The 11,146-nt window shown below is 38.1% G+C and overlaps 1 protein-coding gene across 2 annotated transcripts; it reads right to left on the bottom strand.

Moving 5' to 3' along the window:
* Positions 1–390: 390 nt before the first annotated feature.
* Positions 391–7,881, bottom strand: VCAM1 (vascular cell adhesion molecule 1). Of its 2 annotated transcripts, XM_057402127.1 has the most exons (8): positions 7,717–7,881; positions 6,807–7,085; positions 5,853–6,170; positions 5,022–5,294; positions 4,120–4,383; positions 3,421–3,687; positions 1,823–2,089; positions 391–1,122 (listed from the first exon to the last, which is right to left on the bottom strand). In XM_057402127.1, the coding sequence occupies exons 1-8, from the start codon at positions 7,778–7,780 to the stop codon at positions 962–964; spliced, it is 1,893 nt and encodes a 630-aa protein (XP_057258110.1). In that variant the 5' UTR covers positions 7,781–7,881; the 3' UTR covers positions 391–961. The 2 variants fall into 2 exon arrangements, with proteins under 2 accessions (XP_057258110.1, XP_057258120.1); XM_057402137.1 differs by lacking the exon at positions 1,823–2,089 and having other exon boundaries at positions 7,717–7,880.
* Positions 7,882–11,146: the final 3,265 nt, after the last annotated feature.

Below are 11,146 nucleotides of genomic sequence, written 5' to 3'. Positions count from 1 at the left end.
TTTTCTTATTTTCTTTAGGTCACTGCCTGCCTTGCTTGTGCCTTCACAACTAAGGCTTCCCATGACACTTGAATCTGCTGTTGCTAAGGATAATGGTTTTCACTGGTTCCTTCTATATTCCACATATTCCATACAGGAATGTGTATTCTGACAGAATCACTAGGCGGATTTAGTCAAAGAAACCTACTGGTGGCTTTATTTCACAGTAGAAATCTACAAAGCATATTTATCAGGGTCTCACCTGGCTCTTCATGAAGTAACAGAATTTCTGACGTTGATTTGGTAATGATTAAACCCTACCAAAATATTTCAGCTGTCCTAAAACTAACCAGGCTATAACCCCAGGCACTGTCTGAGTAATATGAAAAATAAAATGTTTCACACATGAGCCTTGAGAGCTTAAATTCATTTAAAGGATCAGAAAGGCATAGCCCAGCGACTATGGAATTTCATTGAAGGGACAGGGTTTAGGGCAATACGAGTGAAAAGAGAACATTTTCCAAACATTACTACAAGCAGACAAGTTGTATTAAAAACATTCGCTCTGTAGGTAATACAAAATAAAATATTATCATCTGCTCAGCTCAAGTAATGCTGATTTATATCTTTGACTTAACATTTCCCTGTACAGTTGCAGTAAGACTGCAATTTTACGAAGTGATAGTCAGTTGAACATATTTACAACACAAATGATACACTATGTACAAACCTAGTTCTCCAAGGAACTCTATGTTCAGCATGCTTCAACACAGAAGTGATTTACTCACTTCTAGGATAGGACGCCAGTTTTTCCTTTAATTGAAATACCAAAATATGTATCAAAACAGGAAAACAATCCATTTGCTATCATGTGGTGGTGTTCTTAAGTCATTTGTTTGTTACTGTATTTCACAGAAAAGTGGAACCAGTCACAACAATAAATAACATTGCTTATTATGAACTTAGACTTCTATTCATGGAATCACACTTTCAGCCCAAGTGCTTTTACAAGACTGTAGGATCCATTTATCTTTGCTTTTCTTGACACGTAGATCAAAATTGCAACTGCAGGTACCGCTACTGCTGTCACAGAGGAAAATGCAATAATCAGTGGGATCATTTGATCTGGTTTTGCCAATCTTTCTGAAATTGGAGATAAGAGGAGAAAAAAAAGTTGTGTAAAAACTGACTGAAAGAGACACATATATTCCTGTAAAAGCAGTGTTATTCATGACCTTCATTTGGAACGCTAGTTCTGTTTTCTTGCACAAAGCACATTTCAAACCATTTTCCTTATGCTTTCTTTTTTTACTAGTAACTCCATATTGCACACTTCAAATCCTATTCTTGCTCGACAAATTCAAACTCAGCTGATACCATCTACAACAAAGAATACAATGGATTTCATGAAGAATACATGAGTATCACGTATTTTACCCAGGAAACACTTGGGGACATTTCTACCTCCTGGAAATGATGCTTCAGAAGACCATGTTTAAAATAGCCCAATCTTTAGATCTATTTGTGAAACAGAACTTTCTCTGGATTAGTTTCACTATTCATGAATGCAGCCATCTCTTTAAAGCTATTGCACAAGTTTGGGTAGGAGAGACAATGCCTTCTACACCAAAAGGAGGTTAAATACAGCTTATTCTCCCCAGCTGCTTGGTGCTGAGTATTTGGTTTGATTTTGGTTTGTTTTGTTTGTTGGGTTTTGGGTGGTTTTTAGGTTAACTGCAGTATTATTGTGCAAGGTTCAGCCATGAGCTAGTTGTGCTAACCTTGACACAAAATTCGTTAGAAAGTATGAACAAAATAAGTTTAAGGCAATAAATCTACCTACCTACAACAGCTATCTCAATCACTGTGATGTTGTTTCCAACCTCATTGAAAACATCAAGCAAATATCTGCCTGTATCATTTTTGGTGACATTGTAAAGTATAAATGTTCCATTCACTGATGGCAGAATGATTTCTTTCTGCTGATGGAGTTTTTTCAGGACCATCTCTGATGGTGGGTTACTATATGCGCTACATGTAATAGTGATGTTTTCTCCTTCTTTCACATTTTCTGATGGATATACTAACACAGTGATATTTTGGGGAGGAACTGAAAAGAAATGCAAGGTAGGATTTAGCAATAAACAGAAGTGAAAAACTCATGAGGTATCAGCAGCTTGTACACACAAAGTACTAATTCACTTTGTGAAGCAATTCACTATAATATTCAAGCATATAACTTTAGACACTACTGTCATTAACTATCCTTCACACACTGCAATCATCAGCTGACAGACATTTTATCAATTAATGGAGTATATTGCATATCTTCTACATTATATGGAGCCTTTTCTTCTTATCACTGTTTATTCATTTGAGTTCATTAAAGGACAAGGACCAACAGCCCCAGAGGTTGATGTCCTCTTTCAACAGAAGAGAAAAGGCTAAGGAAGGAGTTCTAGAATAGTACTTTTTTCAATAGGCTTCACAATTTTACATCCTGTTTTCAAAGGTGGAAGTGGAACTATGAATGATTTTGAAGCAGCATCGATTTTGTGCATTTGCAGTTTTAAACAGCATTTTTTGTTAGCACTAAGGTCCCATCACTGATGACAAGAATCTGAGTAACTGCAACTCATCTCAGGGTTTAAAATCCAATTCATTCTTAATGGAATTGAAGAATTTGCCATCTTCTGTTTCAAGGGTTGTGATCCCATCACCTATTTTATTTCATGGAGTACTCTGAACAGAGTTAACATCCACAAATGTGCAACAGATGGTAACACTTTCACCTTGTATCACTGCACTTCAAGGGAAAACTGAAAGTGTATCTTTTGGTGTAGCTACAAAAATAGTAAAGAATAAGGAAGAGAGATGGACTAGTGGCAGAAACGATCTCTAAGCAATATGCTGCTGCCGTGCAATAAACAGAAGCAGCAGGGCTAAAGCAGAGAAATCCGCTTACTGCTGAAAATGAGACTTGGCTATCAGGGCAATTGGTATTTGGCGCGGCTTAAATGCAGCTTGCAAGAACAGGAGAGAATTGTAACTTAAAGGAGAGCCACAGGGCTGTAATACAGGCCCTCCACAGAGAGGTTCACCACGTACACTCTCTCTGAATCTTTTGCATGGAGGTATCTGGATGCTCCTGTGACCTATACAGAAGAACATACAGGCATTGCATATCTTCTCTGCCTTATGCATACATCTGCCACTTTGTAGGGATGCAAACTCATCTGACATGAGACCCTTGTATTAAGGCTAAATGTATCGAGGCAGATTTCACCCGTTACTTAAAGCTTCCTAAATGACTTAATGACATCAAGGCCACCTTTGAATTCCATTGACATCAAAGACAGAATTCCCCTGTCCTTCATAGAATAAGATCTGGACCTAAAATACATAAACTAGAAAACTCATGTTCCAGCTTATTCTACTAACCTTGAACAAGCAATTTCACATCCTTTTCTTCTTTGCCAAATTGGTTATAAGCTTCACATTCATAAAGCCCCAGATCTTGACTTTTTATGTTCTTTATGGTTAAAGTTGCATCTGTACAGATTTTCTCAGGCTCCCCAGTAGTCTTCTTTTTCTTCCAAGAAATCACTGGAGCTGGATTGCCAGAACTAGTACACTTCATTATCACAGTTTCACCTTCTTTAACAGCAGTGGCAGGAATAACAGAGATCATTGTATTCTTTGGTCCATCTGGAAGGAAGAACCCTGTGGTTAATCATCACTGGATTTTTTAGAGGTGGATATAGCATGTCCTATGGGATGTCGGGTTTTTGGCCTCCCAGTTAATTTCTTTCTCATTCTCAGAATAAGTAAAGCATACACTGCCAGAGCTACCACACTCTTGGTTTATAGCCTAAACCAAGAATGTTAAGAAGGAAGATCAGTTTCATGCTCATCCAGATCCTGATTACATGAGGATTAAGACTGGCATTACATTAAGGATTTCATGTCTTTGTTTCGCTCATCAGCACCACTCCTTTCTTTGGGGAAGAGCAGACAACTAGGCTGGGTTTATTGTACTCACAGGGTGGTGTTTCATTTTATTGGCACATTTATCACTGAAGTAAGTTGAGCATAAACTGATTATTTTTAAATGACTGGGAAAACATTACATGTACTTACATTGCACATTAAGTGTTACTTCACTTCTACTTTTCCCAAACTTATTTTCTGCTACACATTCATAGTCTCCTCCATTTAGGAGCGTCACAGATGGAAGGAGAATTCTCCCCTCACTGTAAGGCCCCATGTCTGCACTGTCAGATTTTCTCCTTAAAATAATCCTTGGAGAAGGATTACCCTCAGCAGAACATCGTATGGAAACATTTTCTCCTTCTCGAACTGTGGTAGAAGGTTCAATGGAGAGTTCTGTAATGTCTGGAGCACCTGCATGACAAAAGAAAATGCTTTTATACTAATGCAAAAGTACTAAAGATGGGGAGGGGTTTAAGAAAGCAGGAACTGTTTGCCCAAGGATCTGCTTATTTGGGTTTGGTCCCAGGCTCCATCTGAGAATTTTGGCTCTACTGAAAAAGTATCAATAATAATACTAATAGTACCAGTAATACCAATAATACAATACTAACACTGATACTGATACCAATACTAATAATGTCCCAAATTGATTTACTATTAAATAACTACTAAATTTGCTACTAATGACTAAAACTACAAGTTCAAAGAAAGAGACCATGATGTCCCTGTGAAACTGCTATATACATTAGCAAAGAACAGTATACCCCACATCACCACTTTCTCAGATTCTTTTATCACTTTGAGTATTGCACTGTAGGAAGTGAAAGTAGTATGTCTGTACAACAGCAGCACAGAAAGTATTAGTTGAAAATGAAGCATAGAAATGAAAAGCATAGCCTATGAAGAGCAGCAGTACATTGAAAGCTAACTCCTGAATACATCACAAGGAATGCCCCAGTCATGTCCTAATTTTCAGTGTTTCAGCATCCTCCAACCCAACAGACAGCTGGGTACTAGGTAATACAGGTTTAATTCAAGCAGACTTGTACCTTGTATAACTAAGTCCACAGTTGCTTTCTCTGTTTTATTTGTTACCAGATTAGTCACTTCACAGATGTACAGTCCTGAGTTATTGAAATGGGCATCAGGAATAGAAAGGACACTGTTTTTTGTCAGAAGCTGAATGCTTTCATCAGCCAGATGTTTTCTCCAAACTATCTGTGCTGGTGGATTACTCTCAGTCACACAAGTGAGGTTCAGAGTGTCTCCCTTCATTGGCCAGTTGCCTGGAGATGCAGTAATGACAGTATTTTGCGGGCCAACTGGAAGAGAACAAAAGAGAGAAGGTCAGTAAGTGAACGAAGAATGGCATGTACATCTTTTACACTAGCTTCTCTGGAGGTACACTGCACACAATACCAAGAATACATGAATCATATTTATTCCAGTAACACAGTGGAACAGTTTTTCCAGGCTTGGTAAGACCTTTAGCTTTCAGTTTTGAAAGCTAAGCTAGACCAAATGTATACAAATTATTATTAGTTTTTTATTCCTCCATTTGTCCCATTGTTCAGGACTATAAACTTGTAACTGCTAAGCATAATATGGCAATTTTAATAACATGCATCTGCCAGTTTTCTTCTGGCCACCGCTTTCTGAATGAACACCAGTGCCCAACGTAAGCATTGCCTAACTTCTGTCATGAACAACAGTGGTTATTTAATGACTCAGTGACTGTTACTGTATACAACAGAATTGAACGTATGTCATAAATAAGCGCAGATTATAAATTTTTTATAGCACACACTTTGGAAACCCAATCCATGAAATTTAACATTAAACAGGAATTGGTGTGAAAAGCCTAGAATGAAAATGCTTACAGTTTGCAGTCAGTTTCTCAGAAGTTACTCTTTCTTTGGGTTCAAAGTCCATATTAGGAATTGGTAACTTCGCCACACAGGTAATCTCTTTCCCTATATCTTCAGCTGTGGGATTAAATGAATATGTGACAGTTTTGTTCTCTGTATTTGTGCTTTCATCTTCATAAAAGTTTTTCTCATGAAGAACATGATCCTCTTTCTTTAGGAGTACTTCCAGGTAATGAGAAGGATACACATCCAGAATTTTACAGGTGACAGTGACTGGCTCTGCAGCAGCTAAAGATGGGCTGATCTCAATGACAGGATCTCTGGGAAAAGCTAAAAGAATAAAATCCATTTCTTTAGTCTAGCAGAGATGAGCTCTAGGGTCAACACAAGAGCAACATCCAGACACCAAACATCTTGAGTTTAGAGACATTCAGAACATGACACTGCACCAACTTTATTATCAGACATTATTCATATCTTCATATGAAGGCACAGAGGTCTTTTATAAGCAATTCATACACTAACAGGAATTATACTTGTACCATTGTTGAAATATGATCACAAATGATCTAATAAAATCTAGCAAGGCACCTAGACAGTGGTACAGCTGACTAAATACAGGCATCCAGAGCAATCCATACACCGGGGCTATCTTGTTTTCTGTGTATTTTAGGCAACAGAACCATTCCCCTGCAGACTGCAAACGCTTTGATTCTTTATTGTTTTCCAGCTCTACAAATATTTAGATCAGTACACACAACCTTCAGAGCAGAAAGCTAAGCAGAAAGGGGCTGAGAAAGCATCCTGAAGAGACAGATAAAGGAATCTTACAAGGAATACATGTTGAACTATAGCAGACCCATTATCCCAGCATTATTAGTTAACTACCAACCACCATACGTAAAACCACTTCTTGATTTGGCACAAATGTGTACTGCTTAAAGAGAATTTTACATTTTTACTTACAGTAAATTTCAACTTTGACACTCTTCTCTTTTTTCTCTTTCTCACCACAGAAGACAGTACACAGATAGTCATGAGAATTCACAGTGCTAACCGGATTCATAGTCAAGGTAGAGTATGTCCTATAATTATTCACTGTTCCTCCAAGGGGGTTGTCCATCTGGGTTCTCCAGGAAAATCTTGGCGATGCACAGCCAGTAGTATTGCAGGTGAGTTTGAGTGTTTCTCCAATCTGTTTAACAATTCTGTTAGCAGGTATAATCTCCATTTCAAAAGCTTTAACTGCAATAGAGAGAACAGACATGAACTCAGCAGCAGGTGGAGGTTAAACTAACAAAACTTATGCAGCGGTTTACATCTCCAAAATTTCCCGTAAACACTGTTATTTTTGTCAAAGATAACAGAGACTTTAACAGGCAGTTCTCATGTATAAAATAGTGTAAACCCAACTCTGTCAGTGAAAATAAATGCATTGGCACAATATAACATTTTTTGTCAAGTGGATCTGGTTCCAAACCTGTAACATTTGAGGTAAGGAGTGGCAAGTAAGATAGCAAGGACAACTGCAGAGTAACTTTCAACAGGACATTCAGTACCAAACTTGACTGACGCTGTCAGGTATGACAGTAAAAATCAAACACACACTGATATACTGCAGTTGTCTCCTAGACAGTCTTTTAGCAAACTCAGTAAGAAAATGACTGTGTCATTACAGAGCACAGATAAAGCTGACTGAAAATGTCAAAAAAAGCTTCCTGACATTTTGACAGAACTACTTAATTGCCAGTTGTGTTCACTGAGATGGAAAAGTAACTGGAACAAAGAGAAATAAAGATCTAACAGTAAACCGTAGGTCAGTTTACACCTAATAAAGTCAAAACCAAATAAAGTCAAATAACACACACCAACTTACCGGTCATGAACACATACAAAATTATTAGCACAGCTTGGCTTGTTCTTCCCATCTCTTTTAACATTCGTAATTGCTGTTACTAGGTGAAGAAAGTAAATTCAAAAGCTTTGGTTTCTGTTCTCCGTGGAGAAGCACAGTGAGATCCTGCCCTCCCGCACCAGTTTACGAGCATAGCTCCAGCGTGCTCTTTATAGAGACTCTGGTCGAGGTGGAGTGGGAAATCCCCGGACGGGGGAATTCGGAGCAGGCCGGATCCACGCCGGGCGGCGCCCTCTGCTGCTCTCTGCAGTGAGCTATTGGAAGCCAGGAAAGCAAGGAGTACTAACATTTCCCATTGTGCACAAAAAGGGCAAGATCCGATCCTGCAAACAACTGATAAAATGAAAGAATGGGGGTAATTCCAAGCAACCGAATGGCTCTATATCTCAGATGGAAAAGTTGTTCAAGTTTGCTTTCAGTGTAAATATTTTTGTAGGAGTGAGTCTTGAGAATACTTCTAACAATACTCAGTTCTGTATAACGTTACCCAGCTCAGTATTCCCCTTGAAAACTGCACTACCAGTTCAAGAGATGATGTTACTCCCATTCCTAAGTGTAAAAATGAAGAAATAAGTCAGATAACAGAAGTCTGGAGCTCCAACTCAATCAGCTTGATTCAGGTTCATTTTTTTGGGATTAACTGAGTGAACTAATCTTCCCAATTCCGCTTTAAAAATGCCTCTAAAATGTCCATCTTTCAAGATGCTACTTGTATGCATTACATCACTGATATGCCTCTCAGTTCTCTTATGTCCTGTTTATGTACAACTGAAGAATACCAGTTTATAATACAACTCTGGGATTATTTTCAGTGTTTGGTTTTCAGTGGGTATGTGAATCAATACTGGAATCTTTCTGAGGGCAACTATTACTGGCTAATATAGCAACAGTGTTATGAATAAAGTAAAGTTACATTTTCAATGTTTAATTTTCAATTGGGAAATGCTATGAACACAAAGAACAGATGAAGGTTTCCAGATCTCAACTGTTTATTTATTCAACTGCTTGAGTAATTTGTATTGGTCAGTTATGAATCCCTGAATAAAAGCAGCAAGAGATTCCAAACTAAGCATATATGTTATTGTAAAATGTCTCTGGGAAATTGTTTGGTAGGTACTAGTTTGGTCATTTGATGCCTGTGAAATATTGTTCTCATATAGTATCTTTTATAAACAGCACAGATTTAATGTCTAATAAATGAGTAATAACTTGAAAAAATAAAAGCTGAAGTAACAGTGCTGTAGATGCTAAAGAAATGTCATTGCTGAAACTTGGCACCACATTAACATGATGCTTTTTGAGTTAAGCAGATTTTACATTTAATAACCTAATGCTAGCCACAAAACACCACGTTCAGGTGGGAGTAGCATGAGAGGATGTAAAGCTTCTGCTGGCCTAGAGTCAGTGTGTCTTCTTCTATTTTTTAATGCTTTTCCCTGGCAGCATCTGCCCCTACATTTGCATCCTTACCAAAGGGCAGCTGGACAGTACAAGCTGCTACAGAAACGCATGAGGTTAAGAGAAGCAGCATCAACCACTTGTTCATATACTTCTCAGAAACTCATAAATTTAAAAGGGATGTAATGACTGTAGGAAGATACAAACTGTGCTCTTAGGCAGAAAGCATGTCTTCAAAATAATAACGATTTGTAAGAACAGCAGTGTTCAGAAAGATGAAAAAATAAACAAGACAAGCCAAGAATTACCCAGAAGACAATAAACCAGAGCCATCTGAAGCACCTAGCAATGCCTTACCAAAAGTCTCTAAAGTTGATGTTCACTGGAACTTCCAGTGGACTCTCCCATAATATATTATTTCTATTATCTTTATCATTGTTTTTATTAGAGGAGGAGGGGGGGAATTAAAAACAATGTCGAAGTGTCAGGAAATGTACTGCTATCAAATCCAGAAATCCAAAATCTATCCGGAGGAGGTAACAACATCTACAGAGTTATTTCTCTTCCCTGGAATGGCTTTTGGTGAAGAAGAATGTACTGTCTTAGTTAAGTTGCGAATACAGACTCTTTAACCATGGGCAGGCAGAAGCGAGAAACGAAACTCTTCTGCCTGACTGCTGGATAATCATAGGCTAAGCTGAATGGGAAAAGGCAAAATTTCCCTGTTTCTGGGAAATCAGTTTCTAGACACAAAAAGATATAAATATAGGAGGCCATATCCGCATGCTGGAAAAACTGTAATCAAGCCCTTCATCAGATAACAGGAAAAAACTCTGAGCCAGCTCTCAGTAAAACTAAACTGGGCAGCTGCCATTAACTTTACTGGAGTTGGATCCTTACCAGAGGGACTATGACACTGAGTGACAGACAAATTTAACTCAGACACTACAGGTGAGAGCAGGGTTAGCCAAGAAATATCATTAAAGGAAGTACAGATCTGACAAAGAAATGAAACAAATTTCTTAAAACTTATTCTTTACCCAACTTCAAATGTGAGCCTTCTGTGCATTTTAAACAGAACATATGCTTTACTGTTGCTCCTACTATCCTCTGCATCAGCTTGCAAACAGAATGGCTATCAAGCTTGCTTATTTCCAGAACAGGCTGTCCTGTCTAGGGATCAGCAGTTGACCTCAAGAATTCACACAATCAAGCTTTTTATTCAAATTGCACAAAGGAGGACGCTGGGGATAAGCCCAGAGGATGCACCTAGATTCACAGTGAGATCAAGTGTCATAGAATCAACTGGAAGAAAAACCTGAGACATGCAGAGCATAATGAAGACTGGAATGTAACGTATTACAAAAATATCTCTAAAGGCAAAAGAGATTAAAAGAATAAAGCACTGGGATGTAAATATGTTTTTTAATACATCTAGTAATCAAAAGAGTCTTTTCTCAGGCTTTATTGGACAAATAAAGAGAAGACAATTGTGTCTCAGAAGGGAGTTGGAAATACTGAACACGTCATTTTTGGCCTGGCATCAGAAAGTACAAATGTCCTTCAGGAAACTGAAACTTACTTCAGACTTTTTTTGGAATGTAACAACAGAAACCCATTTCAGAATTGTGTTTAGCTTTTCCTTTAATTCATACTTCTTCAACCGTGCTAAATACCTATATGATGAACTTCACTTAATTTCCTCTAGCCAAGAGATAAAAACTCTCTCTGACCAAAATGTAACATGTTCATTATCCAGCATTTCTAAACCTCTTCTTAACTATTCTACGATTTTATGATTTTTAATGTACTGCACTGTCTCAGGGAGGCTATGAGAGGAAGCTGAAAGGCTAACCCTCACGCAGAATTTGGTCTCTTCAAACCTGCGCCACTGGTTTTGTGATTTATGGCCTATGGAGAAGAGGTCAGCAATAAAATACTTCATGGCACTCCATCCCAATAGCTGTAATCTAGAGCCAACACTTTGGATTTC

This window comes from Pezoporus wallicus, unplaced genomic scaffold, assembly GCF_028554395.1.
Source record: "Pezoporus wallicus isolate ANWC-B61680 ecotype Strahan unplaced genomic scaffold, APGP_CSIRO_Pwel_v1 contig_3489, whole genome shotgun sequence".
Lineage (NCBI taxonomy): Eukaryota > Metazoa > Chordata > Aves > Psittaciformes > Psittacidae > Pezoporus > Pezoporus wallicus.
The sequence above is the reverse complement of the archived record's forward strand: the minus strand, read 5'-3'. Positions and strand labels throughout refer to the sequence as shown.